At 40.3% G+C, this 18,609-nt stretch overlaps 1 protein-coding gene across 22 annotated transcripts in view; it reads right to left on the bottom strand.

The window, feature by feature from the left end:
* DTNA (dystrobrevin alpha) overlaps window positions 1-18,609 on the bottom strand; it is a 226,053-nt gene that overhangs the window by 19,600 nt on the left and 187,844 nt on the right. For 18 of the 22 annotated variants that reach the window (XM_074550480.1, XM_074550452.1, XM_074550423.1 and 15 more), the window contains 4 exons: window positions 12,607-12,694; window positions 10,038-10,135; window positions 8,547-8,660; window positions 5,206-5,302 (listed from right to left, as the gene is read on the bottom strand). In XM_074550480.1, coding sequence (XP_074406581.1) covers window positions 5,206-5,302; window positions 8,547-8,660; window positions 10,038-10,135; window positions 12,607-12,694 — 397 coding nt within the window. Of the gene's footprint in view, window positions 1-4; window positions 3,938-5,205; window positions 5,303-8,546; window positions 8,661-10,037; window positions 10,136-12,606; window positions 12,695-18,609 lie in introns of those variants that run through there. The other 4 variants (XM_074550536.1, XM_074550550.1, XM_074550526.1 and 1 more) reach the window with 3 other exon arrangements.

Below are 18,609 nucleotides of genomic sequence, written 5' to 3'. Positions count from 1 at the left end.
AACAATCCAGCTGTTAGTCAGGGGCTTTGCAAGAGCCTGCCTGCTCTCCTGGCCACCCACCCCTCCGCTTAAAGGCATCGTGCTGCTTGTACATCAGTTGGGGAATGTTAATTTTGCTAGAAGAAATAAACCGAAGTCAGTTGTTAGTTGACAGCGAGGCTTCTGTGTAGAGAAACAGTAAGGAGGAAAATAAGAGTCAAGGTCTGACTTCCTCCAAGCATGGGAAAATGTCAGGCAGCTAAATTAAAAAAAAAAAAATCCAAGTTAATAAAGACCACACTGCAGAGCTCTCTGCCCTCTCCCCTCTCACTCCCCCCGTTCACATGCATGTCTGCTAAGCTGTAACCCATTGTGGCTGGGAGAAGGGAAAGCTGCTGGCACCAGCCTGGCTTTCAGCCTGGCCAGGGAACTGGAGCAGCCCCTTTCAGCACAGCCCTGCCCTCCATCCCCCTGCAGGACAAGTTCATGGTACGTGCAACCTCCCAGTCACATAAAGTCTGACACTCTCAATAAATAACACACATTTCTGCTTTTTATTTGAAGCTAGAGAATTATTTAAGCCACTATTAAATTATCTGCTCCACATACTCAGACACTCCCAAAACACTGTGGGGATAGGGCAATATAAATGCCTGCCATGGGTTCAGCTGCTGGAAGTGAAAATGTTTTAACACCAGTCATATAAATGTCATGCTGTTAGCACCTCACAGTTAGGATCACTTAGCTGAAATTCAAGCAGACTTTTAAAAAATTGCAATTTTTACTAATGCAGCTAGGTGAATGATATCAAGACACACAGCACTCTTCTCACCCTCTGTTTCAAAGTCCTGGGAATGTGCATCCATGTAAGAACAAACTAATGCTGGAACCCACATCAAACTGCACACAGCTTTTGAAACCCAGTGTTTAGCAGATGCCAAGGATGGAGGTGGCTTGAGTGCTTTTAAAGGTGAACTGCAACACAAGCTCCTGGTTGTTGTCAGTCAAAAGTGACAGGAGAGGTGGTGTTTCCCTTATCCTGGCTTTATTTTAAAAATACAGGAGGATTTCTTAACTCTTCCCATGGCGTTTATTTTGACTCTGGCACTGATTGCCACTGCAGCTCTGATTATGTTTGGCAAATATGTTCTAAGAAAGACAAGAGCAGGCCATTGCAGGTTTGAGTGCAGCATTGTCCTTGAGAATTTTATAAATTCCTGACCTGGACCATAAATAATGTATCAGAATACTAAGTATTTGTTTTTTTATCCTATCACCCCTTTCTAAGAGACATTATCACCTGAAAGCCATCAAAGGTAAATTAATTTTATGAGAAATAAGCACATTACTGATGGAAGAATGGAGGATTTAATACTTATAATTTCTTTAATTATTGGCTTTGGAACATTTACATGATGGATGGAAAAAGCAAATTGAATATATAAAGGCCAGATGCTCTCCTGTTTCTAGAATCATCGATACCAGCAGAAATGGAGATATTTAGTCCTCCAGAAGAAGGGCCCAGAGCAACTTGAAGATGCTTCAAGGTCCTTGTTAGTCACAACCCCTGCACATCAGGCAGGGCACCCAGGATCTACAGCTTTCCTCTTTCATGCCCTGATGGAGCACATTGCATCCTCACTGAAACACATCTGCAGAAGAATTTTTGGTTCTCAGCTCTCTGAAAGACAAGTGCCATTTTTCCTTAGCTCCCTTTTGCCTTTGATCTCTGTTCTGGGAACACCAACAACAGTGGGAACTTTCACTGAGAAAGATGACGAAAAAAAGGGACAAAAGGACAAAATTTGCTTCCTGCCATCAAGTCATGTTCAGGAATGAACTTCAGAATAGGCATTTTATTTACTAAAAATAACAGATGCCTGCCTGTACTTCTGGGCTGGAATTTTAAGAGATGTGGAAACTGCTGCATACCCTGTGCTTACCCTCTGTCTGCTCTGTAGCTATGACTGAAATCTTGTGTTTATGATAAACACAAAATGTTTGGGAAGCACAGGAAGATGAAGCTTTCAGAGTTCCTTGTCCAGGAAAAAATCTCGCTTTTTATACTATTTGGGCAGTATGAGATGGAACTGATGAACGGCAAGTTAAAATAGCAGGATATTAGGGAATGCCTGATTTCAGAGAGGTGAAAACTCAATCTATTTTACTCATTTAGATCCACCTCAGCCCAGGTTTGTGAAAATGAAGTGGTATTAGGATTGGATTCCTGCTTAGTGGTTATCAGGAGAATTGGGGTTTTCAAAGGCTGGACCTAATGGTCTGAAATCTGCTATGACAGCCAGTCTTAACTTCTTGGTAAGGTCAGCAGAGAAGACAAGCCCTGAGTTGCTCTCAAACCTTGACAGCTCTACCAGCTAAGGACTAAAGCATGCTGAAAGGGGAGCTACCACAGCCACTGTGGATATTTGGATGGCTTCAGCTTTTGTGTAGTACTTGGTTGCAGCTATGAGTGCTCTCGTGCCTCCCAGGAAAATTTTCAGGTATTTTATTTAATTCACCATCCCTAGTTAAATTGCTACAGCTTTTAAGTTAACTCTTGCTAGACAGGAAAAGTTCCCCACTATCAAGTGTCATGCATGCTTAGCATAAAATGCTTGAAATAAAAACTGGCTTTACAGGAGTTTTAGCCCATTGCTCCCTCTGCTGGGACTGAGCTGGGATGACATATGGGGAAATCACACAGCCTCATCAAACGACAGGGATGTGAAGAACTCATTATCCTTTCTGAAGGAAGGGCAATGGAGAAATAGATAACTCATAAGCATTAGATGAATTGCCAGGCTGCTCATTCCAATTGAATTCCTCCAGAAATTAATTTAATCCTGTTTCTCTCAACAGATCATGAAATGGCACAGCATAATGGGGATCATTAAATGGAAATGGTGAGAGTAATTCTTTAGCATCATCACCTGGTATTCAGTGAGGCTATTACTCTTGGAAAAAAAAAGCCATAAAAATACCTCATAGCAGCCTGAAAATGTCCTTTCACTTACACTGTCCAGTGAACATTTTACATGATAAGGTAACTCCTGTCATGCTGAAGCTTCTCTTTTGTGAACAGATCTTCAGAATCAAAAAAGACATCCCTTACATGGAGGTGGTATTTGGGCAGATTTATTTTTTTGAGTGCAACTCTACAAAAATTAGCCAAATGTTGGTTTTACAAAGGTAAGCATTAACTACTCTGGATGCTGTATCACAAACAGAACACACCAGACTTGTGACTGCACTTCTGCTGATGAAAGCAGGAGGAAGAGCCTTTTGTTAAAATGAAACACTTTTACTGAACTCATAAATCAGACTGCTATCTGAGAAGTGCCTTTTTTTAAAAGCCTAATATATTTCCAAGATCCATTACAATACTGAAAAGCTCAGAAACAATTAAATCTTCTAAAATTTAGTATTATTAATGTAAATACTTCCTCTTTTTGATCTAGGTTGCAGGAAACATTTATTTCCCTAAAGACTCATGGGACTGTTAGCATCAAGGGCAACTTTTAAAGATGTGCACACTATGCCCTGACTTTTTGGATAAAATGAGCTTTCAAACTTATTACCCTCGTCTAATTTAAGCTCAGTTATGCTTTTCTTGAAAGTAAAAAGCTTCTCATTACATTTTCAAAATGTTATCTGTTGAATTCATATTCTAGATTGGTTTCACTACATTTGAGGTGTGATTTTTATACCTTACATGTTTTAATTTAGAGGAGTGAGGAAAAGATTCCTTGTAGCCATGACTCACTTTCTAAAGCACATTGTGAAAATTGCTCCAAGACACATGTGGGAAAGAAGTGCAAAATATTAATTTTGGTCAAAAGAACACACACACACTTCTCAAGCAAAAGAAGGAACACAAATCACAGGAACACAATCAAATTTAGGAGTTAGTGAGGTATCCAAAGTGCAGTTAACTTGCTACCTGTTTCAATTCTTCTTCCTAAAGAAAAAGAGGATCAGCACATAAGATGAGCCAGCATGTAAGTGAAGAACAAAAGCCAAAGCCAAATTTGGAGCACAGGGTTAAAGGTGCAATCAAGATAGCTGAAGATATGAGACCAGGTTATGTCCCACCTCTGCACACTTTGAAACACCAGAACAGTGCAAAGTGTGCAGAAAGCTGCTGTCATTTCCTACCCCAAATTTTCTCTGTCCAGCTAGTGACTAACAGCAGGCAGCCTTCACTGCTGGTTGTGGCACTGCAGCATTTCATGGGTAGAACAGAAAGTATCCTGCCTAGTTCCAGCTCCCAAAAATCTGCTGGCTCTTCAGTGGGCCCTGCTGCTGAGGTGCCACCAATTTGTGCATTGTGGCTGCAAAGCCTGTGTCTGAGGAGAGGCAAGTGACAAAAGGTGACAAACTCATCCTTTGATGCAAATGGATCTAAATGGATGTACGTGTCTAAATGGGTTTCAGTGAAATTCCTTCTGCTCTTATCTGAGCCATATTTGACCCAAGTTGCACTGAATTTCCATGAACTCATTTGAGCTGCCATAGATAACAACTAAAGAGTCTCCTGTGCTACTCAGGGAGCTTTCTTCTTATGTGAATTTGTGGCATCATCTGTCCTGAAGTACATCAGGTAAAATAAGGCTGCAAATAAAAACACATATTCCATCTCACCCTAGCCTCTGTTTAAAAATGCACATGTTTTTTGATATCTTGGTTCTTAACTGAGATCCTAGTTGAGACATGCTTCATCTCTTTAACAAGGGCCTGCTTCTGCATCCCTGAAAATGAAACAAGTGTTGTAGGGAAAGCACCTCTGAGCTGAGAGAGGTAGATGTGGCTGTTAAATGACTCATCTGACAAAACCAGCAACTGAATAAATTAAAGAAATTTGAATTTAAGTACAAAGTTAGAGGCCCAATGACTCTATACTGTCAGCTGCAGTGAATAATAGTGTACAGTACTGAGGTTTTTTCATTACAGCTAATAGTTAACTTGTTTTATGTTTCAGTTTCTTTTCTTTTTCTCACTCCTTTTAGCAGTAGGTGACAATAATGATGCAGTACTGCTACAGGAATGACATCTGAGCATCATCTGAAACCCCTGAATTAAAAGACCAAGGCAAAACATAAGAAGGGAGGGAAACACAGTCTCACAGTGGGTAAAAACAGTCAGGTTCTGCAGAATTCTGTGGTTTCATATTCTCCCTCTCCTCTCTCACTTTGTGTTTTCCTTGGCAGTAGCAGGTGCAGCTCTTACCTTCAGCAGTTTCATGAGGCCTTCCAGCTGCACCATCAGCTCCCTTCGGCTTTCCTGGAGCGCAGACATCCTCTGTTCCAGCTCATCCTTCCTCTGCCTGAGAAACAAGGAGACCTGATCAGGCCTTACCCCTCACAGCAGCAGCATCAGCTTTTAACTGCATCATTCTGCCAGCCCTACTATGGGGACAGATGCCTACAGAGCACAGGAAAGCAAACACACAGTGTGAATTCAGCACAGGGTTTAGAAATGTGGCTCCATGAAGGCTAGGGAGCTCCCTCTCACTGGGAATCCTCACAGGACTGAATAGTGATTAGGGAAAAGACAGACACTGCCACAGACCCTTCTTCAAAGAACAAATGAGGTTCAAACAAGCTTGTGTTATAGTCCCTTGTGCAAATGCCTGGCAATTTTAGCTTTGGAACTCTCTAGTCAATAACATCACTAGCTGTCAGGAGAAATTAAAGCCAAGCCCTGAAGGACAGGAAATTACAGCAGGGGCACTGAACACAGTGAGATATGAAAGAAGCTAAGAGAGTTCATAAATTCAGACAAAAACCCACAGTAATTTGCTTTTGTTTCTATTTTTTTTTCCTGAAAACAAGGGGAAGACTATCACATAGTACAGATATAACAGCTTGAAGTTAGCTCTCTGCACTCAGAGTCCAGTGCTGGCTGTGTGACAGTGAATACTGAGCCACTCCAAGTGTGACAGTCTCTCTGTGCCCCCATAAATTTGAACAGCTTTGATTCTGCACAGCTCCACTGCACAGGATGGGGGAACAGCACTTGCACATGTTAAACCACTAAATTGTGGGAGGTCTCCACCTAAAAACAAAATAAAATTGTTGCCTCCTGGAAGTTATGATATAATTAACATTGTTACTGAAAAATATACATATATTTTATATTCTACTCTATTGCATATAACATACAAACACTATGTTGTTAGCCTTGTACTACCTAAAAATATGACAATTTAATCCTAAATGGAAGAGCACTGGAACCAATGAGACTTAAGTAGATTTCCTGTATTTAGGGCAATATGAAACCCTGGTTTTGAGCCTTCACTGTAAGTGAGCAACTACAGATACAGACAACACTGATTCCTACAGGACTGCTCATGTGTGCTATCCCTCACCTTTATAATAGGATCATATAGTAACACTGCCAGGTTGCATTTACTCTTCTGAAGGATTGATCTATTTCCTGCTACAAAATGCCTGGTTGGCTTTTCTTTTCCAGACAGGTAATGGTTGGAAATGCTATGAACTGTACAAAGGCAGCAGAGTTCATTATTTAACAAAAATAAGGTCCATGTAATTCAAAGCGGCAGGTCCTAGTACAGAGCTCTGCTGGTTTTAGATTCATTCCACAGGGAGAGAGGAGCTAAGCAGTGTGCACTGTCCTCTGAGGTTTTTTTCCTGCTGTACTCCAGAGCAAATTCTTGCAAGTAAGGGGTTTTCCAACCTGTCTCCAAGACAGTACTGGTAATGTGAAGGAATGCTGTGTTCAGGACTCATTTCACTGAGTACCACACTACAGCAGCTTGAGAAAGATGGTGGGACAGGTACCCACAGCATGGCTCACAGATTCCAACATTTCCTAATACAACATGAACTAAATTGCTCTACAGCCCTAAGTGCTTCAAGCCTGAAAAACGAGCAGGGTAACAGACATAAATCAGAGCTGCTACCCTGAGTCCTGCTGTTTTACACATAAGAAAAGCCTTGTGCCATCTTAAGTGTCTAGGAATTTGAGGTGGTGTTAAAATTCCCCAGTAAATCCAAAGTCAAGACTTTTGCCTTTCAAATGGTGAACATTTCAGAAGGAATGAAAAGTAGTTCAGACCCAGGGATTAAAACTTATTTTCTAATTCTCGTACTGCATATTAAATCAGGGAAGGTAGAGGTGAGGAATTCAGTATCAGTGCCCTAGGGACATTGCATATCAAGAAATTAAAATAAGGGTATTATGCTTTAATATGTGGATCAAAAGTGAAAAGAGGGAAAAGCTAAGTAGTCAGCCTGCTAACACTGCACAATCATTCCTTTTTTTTTTTAAGTATAAAGAATTTTATTAGTCAACTATATAGAAAGTTGATTTCCTAAACCTGCTGAAGATTTAAGATGAGACCTTCAGTTTGATGGACAAGAGTTACACTATTGGTATATTTTACAGTGTACACATTTTCATGACAGGCATTCTATATGTCTCACACAATGTCACTTGCCTTTAGATCTCTAGAAGTAATTACACATTAAAATCCCTCATAGAAATGAAGAAGCTAATTTGTATTTAGATTGGAAAGTCAAAGTAATGATTTGTGAATCAGAAAAATATTTTTGTGTGGAAAACTACATAATAAAACTATCAAGTATTTGTAAGAAAAAGAATTTAACACAGTTTCTTATAGTAATTTCCTTTGGCTATGCATCAGACCTCTAAAATATTAGTTGTGTGAGGAGTAGTTAAGTGGAAAAATGTTCATTAGTCAGGGGGCAAAGCAATCTAGCATTGTTTCACTGGGAAGAAAGTGCTTACACTCTTCTCTACTCATATAGAGCATTTTGAATAGTTCTTATTGGATTCTCTGTCTGGCTCTCACAACATGAACTTCAGGACTTCCAGGGAGCGTATGGATCTGGGCCAATGACAATTGAACTTTTTCAATGTGATATACATGGAAATTAGTAAATTCATGTAGAGTATTGCAACTAAGATGCAGTCACATCCATATTAATGTTTCTAGCTTGGTGGGATGACTGGAGGAAGGATCCTCTAAATCTTCAGCAGCTGCAGATGACATTACTCTTCAACCCCCACGTGACAAGGAGATCATTCTGCAGCCTGGTGTGGCACCACGAAGAGAACTGACCTCTCCTAAGAGTTCAACACATGGGGGAAATTTCCAAAGATTAACATCTAATTCTGGCTGTATTTTCATGTAGTCCTTTATTTTCTTTAGCATAAACTAGAAATCTTTGTAAAGGCATTTGTTCTGAACATTTTTTCCCCATATAATTAATGGCATTTGGACCAGGCTGGAGGGACCTGTTCCAAACGACCCAAGGCCCTAATTGTGCAAATCCTAATGCATATGCTTAATTTAATGTAGAGGAGTAACACGTGAGATTTCTCATGCACACAGTTTAAAGCATAAGCTTAATTACTTCTAGGACAACGGGCTGCAACAAAAATTGATAAAAAATACATATTGGCTGACTTACTTAAAATAACCTCCAAAATCATAAAACAGGGCTTCTCTTTTATTTCTTCTCTTGCTGAGAATGAGTGGCTGGCCCCTGCCAAGGCCAGAGGTTTTACTCCTGTGAGCTTACCTCAGGAGCCGGAGCTCTGCAAGGAGAGTGGGATTTTGCTGGGCCTTCTCTGGTGTGGGCTGAGACGCTTGCTCATGCTCAAGTCGCAGCCTCTGGATCTCCTGCAGGATTTCTCTTGGGGAGGAAAATAAGCAGAAGACCATAAGTCATTAATTTTCCACAAAAGCAGCTCCCTGGACATTGCAAGAGGTGAAAAAGCATGACTGTATTTAGCTTTTAATCAGGGAAGATGTAAGTAAAATGCAAATAACTTGTTTTCAGCCAACCAAAGAAGCCCTCAGCAATGGGATATTGTCTGGATATTTTCTGAATAAACTCTTAGGATTTTGTCATAAAGGGAAATCATTCTTCAAAACTCCCCAAAAAACACAGGTAGACATAAAATAGCTCCGTGCTTGACAGAACTGCTCCCTTTTAATTCTTCACCATGAACATTTCCAGCACCTCATGAAATTAAAAAAATTGAAGTAACCTTTCTAGACATTGTGGGGTATCAGAGAAAATATTTAGCCCTTTAAAATACTTTGAATGGAAGCAGAGATGTGAGAGTAGTTGACAATCACAGAAAAGCACTTTAACAAGACTTGTTACGACTGGCTTGTGAGCCCTGGAGTGCTGTCAAAAGGCTAATACAAAGCTTCGCAGCAGAAGGTTGAAACCTTTGTGAATTTTGTCTCTTCACAATGTGCTGGAAGCAGACGGTCAGGAGGCAGCCTCGAAGTATGAAAGGCAAATCGAGACTGGAGCTGGTGGTGCTCATTACACGGTGACAGAAGGCAGTGCAGAGTTTGGAATAGGAAACCATCTGGTCTGGGCTAGCCTCTGTTTTATGGTCCAGCACTAAAAGCAGGGCTATGCTGCCATACATTTCATGGCATCAGGCAGTCTGGTACCCAGGGCCAGGTTCTCTGCTGTTAACAAACAGGCATCACTCCTTTTTTGGGCTGGCTGGCCTATTTCTCCTGGACACTCTCTCTCAGTTTTGGTCACATCTGCACCTCCTGTCTCATTTGATCAGCAGCCTAACTTGCTGCTAATCTTCCTGCTAACCTCTCCCATGCAGACTGTGCTCTGAAGAGCTTTAATCATCTTTTTCCTGAATAAAAACAGGGGAGCATAACATTACAAGCGTGACTGATCCTTTTATCATCTCATGTTATAGTGCTACTGAGAATCCAACTGGAAGTTAATCTGGTTTTGAAACAGGACAGACTTTTTTTTAAACTCTTAACAAACAGCAGCTGCAAATAGTAAAGCATCCATGATTATATCATGTCATTGGACATTACACTTCTGAAAACATGGGGTGGCTATGGATTTCAGAGCCTTTATCCTATTGTATGGGCCTTTTTGTGCTCTTTTTTTTTTTTTTGTAGGGGGAAATATATGTGCCTGTATAAGCACATTGTACAGGTGGTAAAAAATGCTAAGAAACAAACACATATGTAACATATGGGACTGAACAAAACCAGGAACTTAGTGGATCCTTACCGGTTTTTATTTTCGAGCTCTGCAATCAGCTGCCTTTGTTGCTTGTTCGCATCAATGGTGAAGGAGATATCTGATGCCCCTCTCTGCTGACTCGGCTGCTGTTGTAAAACAGAGAAGGCTGCATTGAAAGAGGAATAGCCAGCATGCACCACGAGTTCAACACAGATCTGTTCTGTGACATCTGCTTACAGAAAGTGCAGTACCAAGCTTGCCTAGACTAAAAAAAGAACATTCATGTTGTGCTCATACCAGTATGGAACCATTGCTAGTAAAAGCAAAGTAAGTGCTAGAGTAAATAAGACTCAGTGTTTACCATCCTGTCAGTCACTGCTTTTTCACACAGCTTCCTCTGAACCAATCATAAAAGGCAATGACACTGCTGCAGGCAGTTGCTGTAATGTGGCTCTTGATATTGATGCTACAGACAAGAGGAGCACACTGGAGCAAAAAGCAGCGTCTGCCTCCAGAAAGGACAAGATGTGTTTCCAGTGCAGTGATGCTTCGCGCTCTTGAAAGCTCGGTTTTACTTTCAGTGTAAAGTAAAAGCAGTGCTCAGTTTTCAGTCTGGCTGTGAGGCCCGTTTCGCCAAGCTTTCCAATCTGCTCTCATGATACTTCAGGAAATCTCTTTCCACAGTCCTTCATGTACAGCAAAATCTTTTTTTTCCACCAATAAAATTAAATGAGAATTTGTCCCTCACCAAACTAGGCAGTGCTCACTACAGCTTCATTGGACTATGATTATTGCTGATGAACATGCAAAAAGGGCAATCATTGTTTTCCTTGTTCACACTCCTGTATTTCAGTATTGTAACAATGACAACACAGAACAGGACCTTTAAAAGTTTCACAACTATGAAGGGTACCCATTTATTTCTAACTCCAACCTGAAAGAATTAAGTATTTAAAAATACTCTGCTGAGTTACTGCTGTGATATGAGGGCTCATCACCACAAAAAGCCCTTTGAAGTGTAACTCTGGAGTGTTATTTTATGTGATGCCAGGCATCCCCTCTGCCAGGAGGTGAACCCTCAAAAAGAATGAAGATCCATTTCAATAGCTTAACAAAGGTTAGGACTGTCTGTGGGAAAAGGACAGCATGTTTCCCCCATAACCACATACTATCTTTTCTGCTATGGACACGGTTTCCCATTAACACATCAACCATAGGGAAGCAGAACAGTGCATAAGAACTGATACATGCTGGTGGATGCCATCACTCATACAGGAGGAAGCAGGATCTTTATCCTGAATGCCCACTGTTACCAATATATTTAGTTCCTTAAAATCCAGAATTACTATCACCAAAGCTTTAAAAATTTCCACTGCCCCTACTGGGCATCAGTCTTTTGCTTGGAAAGACTTCTCTTTATAAAAACCTCCCCTCTTCATTCTGTCTTTTTTGTTCAAAGAGCAAAGAGGGATGGCAATGAGAAATTCAGTATTTTCCTTCAAGTGAGCTCTGTTTATACTGTTTTCCGCTACATCAAGGACACATGTTCCATAGAACTGATGTCAACTGATTTTTAACCAGAGACATTATTACTGGGGAATCATGTTCCCATAAAGAATTACTGTCTTTCAGGAATAAGACTGTTATCTACAGACTGCCTTAAATTTGAAACACTGTGTCACATGTCTGGAAAGGATTGATTTGGGCTGGACTGGCAGAACAGGAGCACCCCTCTCCTCCCAGGCAGCTGCAGGTAGTGTGAAATCTCTGTGACAGCATCTGCACAGGAAAGCAGACCTGTCTTCATGTGGTCTGAATGTGACTCAGTGTCTTTACACAATGTGTGGTGCCCAATTTCACCCTTTCAATTGATCCCACAGTGTGAAAATCTCAGTGGGAAAATGTTTCTGGGTGCTCCAGACCTGCTGCTTTTCACTTAACCATCATTCATGGCCCCTTGTTCTATCAAATGGTCTGAGATTGAAAAAAAAGTAGCTAGGCTGACCTTTCATGTACCATTTAAGATTTTATATACTTTGATAAGGTTCCTGCTCATTCTCTCTTGTTCCTGAACGCAGTTAGTGAGGTTTTAGCCTGTCATCACCTTCTATCTTTGGACACAGAGAGCAGAATAATCATTGCTCTGAAATGAAAATGGGAGCCAGGGCTAATGCAGGGGGTCATTACAGTCATCCTGCTGAAGAACATTCTTTAATATCCTTAGTACTTAAGGCCCTAGTGGCTGTGATATTTGAGCTAGAGAGTAAAATGGATTCACCACCACATTTTCCCAATGCAGTAAATCATTAACCTTTAACCAAAGCTAGTCCAGACAATATTTTATAGTCTTTCCTGAGTTCAAGATGTCAGACTCCCTTTGATGCAATTATTTAAATGCCACTGCATTAGTATATAGATTATATGCATTAGTATGTGGATTCTTTGGATTCAACGGACTGCATAAAAGTGTTATTATTAAGGCATAACAGCCTCTGATGAAAAGAGCAGGGAAAAATAATCCATTAATCATTAGACTGTCAGATATAATTTCCCTGATCTTGCCAAGCCCCTGGAACACAACAGAAGGAAAGTACCTTCCTTTAATTAAAACACTTACTGATGAAGAAGTTTCTGCTGCCAGCCTTGCTGCGTACCTGGCGATCAGCTTGTGCTCTTCATCCAGCCGACTTGCACTATCAAGGACGCTGCCCAGGGAGAGGGGAAATGGGGAGAGAGGTTGATACACAGCAAAAACACCCTCTGCCTCAGCCAGCCACCACCTCACCCCCCAACACGTCAGTCAGAGCAAAGGAGCAAACCATCACCAAATTAGGAACAGCTGATGTTAATGGAGCAAAGGGCAGAGAATTTCCCTGGAAAGATCAGCTCTAAGGGGCTGGGCACCACCTCCCCATAGGGAGAAAACAGCAGGGCCCTGCAGGCCACAGTAAAGGTTGTACAGGATGCTGCTCTGCCCAAAAAAGGGTCAGGGGGTTGTTAGGACCATCAGTCCACATTTATTTTGACACTCAGCTTTGTCGTGTAGGGTGACAGAATATAAGAAAATAAAGGTAGTATAGAAAGTAATCTTATGCCTAAGGAGTTGCAGCTGAGCCAATTATTAGCAATTAGGAACAGGCCTGACTTTAACAGGCCACAGCTGTAGCCAATGAGAAGAAGAGTGCTATAAAAGAGTGGCTTGCTTAGTTGAGCGTGCAATTGGGGTTAGTTGGCTACTGTGTGAAGAAGGAAGAGCCAGTGCTTAGAGGAGGTGCCCATGAGAAACATCAAGAAGATGTGAAACTCTTGTAATAAAGACACAACAATATGGAACCTTTGTGGTACAATGACAACATTGTCATATCAGCTGGAAGACTACCTTTTGGTCAGTGGATTCGCAGGAGCCTTGGTGTTTGTTGAGAAAAACTTTAGAAGCTTTGTCATATTTGCCCCAGAAAACAGTGTGTTTAGGACAGTTTTGCAGGTCACTTACCAAGGTCTCATAGATCACTGACCTAGGAATTTGTAATCAGGCTTTCTCTTTTATTTTTGGTTTCTTGCTATTTGAGAGCAAGACTTCAGAGTGTCATGTGACTGTGATTAACAAGTATAAAAACTAAACAGTAATTATGCTGAGTTCCTTTAAAATATTATTATTATCTTATTATCTTTTCTCCGCCAGGAATATAAAATGCAAATATTTCTCTCATGTTAATGCTTTTCCAACTGCCCTTATTTTAAAAGGAAGCTATTATTTAGTCAGATGAGCAGGAAAAAGGTAATATAGTGATAACCTTCACTATTTCTAAACATTAAGAAGTTTGCAGACAAATGTCAAAACTAATGAAACCATAAATCCTTTTCAGATTTCTGAAAAGGACTTAGCTGACCCTGGAAAAATCCTGGGGTTTAGAATCCTATACTGCATTACTTCTAGTATACATAAGAGAGAAAAAATCAAGTTCCTCAGAAGAGGTGAGAGGAATGTGGAATTGCCATGTGGAATACAAGGCTGCCTGTGGACTTTCCCAGACAGAGGCAAGTCTGGCCTCTTTTCTTATCCTTTGGCTACTGTATAATGGTTTTTGGCTGAAGGGAAACAGGAACAAATCTCCCTGCCCACGGGCTCTTCTGGGCATGTAACTGGTTGCTGGCAAGCAAACTTCAAAAGAGTCTGGGCATGGGATTTTATTCTGATTTTTTCCCAGAAATTGTACCTTGAACTTGAAAAGCTTTCCAGAGGAAAATCACACTTGTACCAAAAGCTCTGCTTTTGAAGAACTTGATATATTTAAAAGGAATATTTCTCTAAAACTTCTCAGTGAGTTCATATCCCCGTGTCCTTCAGGAAACTACAGTGCACATGTGTTGTTTGGCCTGATTAAATCCCATGGGATTTACAAGTTATGTTTGAAAGATGAGCAGTGGTTGATATTCGCTGATCATGAAACTAAAGCTGGATGTCATGGGGATTTGCTACAGCTTAGTGATGCAAGAGAAAAGAGACAAACATCATCTTTTTCTCATTCTCATAATTACCTGTGAGACCACAAACATGAAGTTTAGAAAAACACTAAAGCTCTGAAAAGTGAGACACAGAGAGGTTCTGTGTAAATAAAACTTGTGCTGCAGACTGCATGTAAGACCTCTGGTGGTAGATGAACACTGACTTTCTGGTTTTAGTTATGTTTATTTTGTTACATACACAGCCTAATTTTATGCTTACTGAGATTCTGGTGGGGTAACTGATATACCTTTGGGAAAGACCAAAGCTAAAGGCATTTTTCTAAATTTACACAGTTCTGCATCTTACATACTCATGCTTACTGTACTAGTATGTCACCCAGAGAAAGAAAGGGGTAAGCAACTCTTGCAGACACATAAAATTATGTGAACTGGGTAACAGGGGTTACTTTTATGACAATTTAATTAATTTTTAATTTTACCATAATGACCAAAACATTGCATCCTAACAGATGGTTGTGAAGACAGCAAGCATTCAGCATCAATTCTCCTTTTTATGGCAATGAGCAGCCATATCCATCTTGGGAAAAATGGATTATGGCTCTACTTGTTGGCATAATCCAATCTGCACCATAGTTCTGAGATGTGAGCTAACATCTAAGCCAACTGCTTTACTGAATGAACCAAGCCACTGTAACTTTTTTAGTCTTACTTGTACTTAATGTCTTTGATATATATTTATGTGTGGGTGGATGTTATAAAGTAGATGTAGCAATGCATCACATTAATCTATGAGTGCTGTAAATCACTAACCCCAAAGCCTTGAAAATTAAATTTCACTGTCTGAGATAAATGGACTTCTGGAGTATACCTATTCTATGTGACCATCAAGCACAGAAATTTGCACAGCAGCAATAGCCTCGACTGCCAAGAATTTTATGTCTCAGAATTCTCAGATTTACCATAATTCAGTTCTGTTTTACTTCACCAACTTCACAGAAAACCACACAGTGATATAGCAAGACAACTGTACAAAAAAGGTTTAAAATATTATGAATGTGTGTGCAGAATTTGGGACCCCAGTGACCTCAGGCATCCTTTTGAGAGAAGCTGGACATTTTGCATACAAATATCCTAATGTTGTTCCTTCTTTTCTAAAAATCACTGCTTCTCCATTAGTGAGCATTTCTTTAAAAACCTTACAATTATTAGCAAGAACTGGTCTGGCACCTATCACCATTCAGATGTAGAGTGAATATCCAATATTAGCACCTGCACAAGGGGACTTCTGTGGTCTAAGGCAGCTCCACTACAAAAAGGGATCTCAAAACTGCAGGCAAAGGATGAAGAACATGATAACCTATGGGCAAAGGAGTGACTCTGGAGGATCTTTGCTATTTCTCAGGCTTCAGATGTGTCAGACCAGCCTGTTCTGCAGCAGGCAGCTGGCAACAGCTGATGTGGATGTTCCCTGCTGGTTTTACAACTCTGTCACCACTGGTTAGAAAAGTCTCTGGTGAAATTTTTGCAAGACAAGTGTCAGTGCAGTTTTCATGACATGCTCTTATTCTACAAACCCTTCCTTAATAAATTATTTGCTATGGAAAATGTGGACAAATTAAAGTGTCAGTTTCTAGGCCTTAGGGCTGTATAAAAAAAAAAAAAAGAGGCATAATGGCAACACACCAAATGTTCTCTGAGGACTGTTTAACTGCCACACTTTCAAAACTAGCTTGGTTTTAAGGAACTTTAAACCAAGATAAATCATCTGAGTCCTCTACTACTGATAATTTGCCATTTACTTTAGAATCACTGAGATTTTACCACCGAAATATTGTAACACTCAGCTATGTGGGAATAATCACAAAAACTAATTCTGTTCAAGGGAGCTAAATATCTACATATTTCCTCTGTAGCAACAGGTCTCTGAATGTTTTTCCTCTTTCAAAGGAAGATTAAACCAGCCTTCCCACCTAGAGTTCTGCACAGCCCCTTAATACACATTTTAAAATATACCCTAGAAAACAGCTCTCTATGAAACCAAAATAACCTCTTTCAATTTATCTTATTTTTTCTGTACCTGAAAAGAAAAAGACTGAAATATATGGAATTATTATTCAAAGCTAGGCAAAGTCTCTATCTTATAAAAATGGAAACTATTTGCAGTTAAAAATTCTTTTTAAGAATCAGACACTAAAGATAAGCTAAACTAAGTGTCAAATATTGGTTTTAAATACTAAAAAAGACTTTGCAATTAAACTATTCAAAACATCTGGCTAAGGGCTAATTTTTCTACCCATGTAGTTACTATAAATAATGAATTACTTCTTCCTATTGTTTATAAATTTGCTCTGGAGTACTGGCTTCTAAGAAACCCTCAAATAGCTTATTAGCCTGTGGTAGAAGGAAAGCAAAACTTGTACTTTTACTTGCAGTATCAAGTAACTGGAGATGAAAAATGAAGATATGCAGTGAAAATTAATTAAGTTAATTAAAAATATCCTATAAAGTCCAAAATATAAATACTAGCTGCACTTCAAACAAAAACAAAGTTATAGTGGGTTATACTAGACTGATGATTAGCTATAAATTAGCCTTAGTATCTAAAAAACCTCAAATCTTGTTTTGTTTTTAAATGTTACTATACAGCTCTTCAGATAATTTTATGTATTATGCTCATGAAATATCTCTGCAGGTGTTTCTTGCACATAAAGGTCCAGCTATAATCATTCCACTTTTCAGCTTTGGCTGGCAGAAGCACTTGAGTTACCTGATGTCTGGGTAGGTGCAGGTAGCATTTTGCAGGCAGATTGAACACCAGAGCTGGCCAGCTGCAGCCTCCCCTAAATCAGAAGCCACCTCATTTTGGTTAACTGCATGCTTTACCCAGGTTACCAAAACTCCTTAAGGTGCAGGGGGGAATAACTTGAACTCAGCACCATCCCGGCACAAGTGTGCGGGTTTTGAGCAAAGTGCATCCAACCACTGTGGGGCATGGGCAGGAGAAGGTCAGCTTTGCCTGAAGGTGCCACCCCAGACTTTGAGACGCAGCAGCTGAGCTTTCTGCAGAGGTCTCACCTTCTCCTCTGGAAACTGGCTTCACACAGGAGCTCTAGGATGGCAAGATTTTGTTCTTGTTTTTACCAAAATGTAACCATTTTATTTCTCTACCAGCAGTCTCAATCCAACAAAGCAGAAAATGGCAGTGCAGTTTATGATCTGATGCTTGACTAAGACTACTGCCCCTCTAGGTTATGTTTCTGTCAAAATCTAATTATACAAATAACTGAGATTGTTTCTCATTTAGGAAGCTGTGACTGCACTGATTTAATGCCAGTAATGAGATGTTATGTACTATGCTTTGCATCAGTTGTTTAAACAATTAAGGTTGTTGTCAGTCACTCCCCCATTCATTTCTCAAAACCAAATAAATGTTGAATATCATGGCATATGATTTGTGTATGTATATTTGGAAACAAAGGTGCTATGAGTTGGTGAGGTTGGCTCAAAGCCTTGAAGGAACAGGTTGGAATATAAAGAATAACATTTGTAGGATGAAAACAGTACAGATGAGGGGAGGGACCCATAATGAGGTCTCAGGAGGAACTAGTAGCCTTCACTGAAGCTAAATGAACTCTAAAATGCTTTGCCTGGCAAACCAGCCTAGCACCACCGTGTCCATTCTTCACTCCCCTCCTGAACAATCCTATCAAATGAGTCACTCATGGTAGCCAGGGCCACTTTTCCTTCTCCCTGTCACACCAGACTGAGTGGCAGCATATTCCTGTCCTCAGTCATGGGTGGGCAATGCCTGGTCACACACACGCCCCCAAGAGCCTGCTTTCACAACCACATGCCAATATTCCTCAATAAGCCTGATTTCTGGAAATGCTTCTTCAGGAATGAAATTCCTCTTGAAAATGTTTTTGTTTAGGATAAATGGTTTTCATTTTCCTCACTAAAACCTGGTTTGCCTTTTCAACCCTCCACCACTGGCACTTTCCGGTGGGCTATAGAGAAGCAGATCCAGGACAATGCAGGCAGACTTTTTTATCCACTGGGCATGACAAATTACTCCCATTTTCAACAGAGGGTAAATGCAGAAGTGAAATTTTAAAGACTGCAGAGAACGATTGCATTCACTCTCCTAAATGAA

The sequence above is a fragment of the Zonotrichia albicollis genome, chromosome 1, assembly GCF_047830755.1.
Source record: "Zonotrichia albicollis isolate bZonAlb1 chromosome 1, bZonAlb1.hap1, whole genome shotgun sequence".
In the NCBI taxonomy this organism is placed as follows: domain Eukaryota; kingdom Metazoa; phylum Chordata; class Aves; order Passeriformes; family Passerellidae; genus Zonotrichia; species Zonotrichia albicollis.
This window is presented reverse-complemented; position numbering and strand designations above follow the sequence as displayed.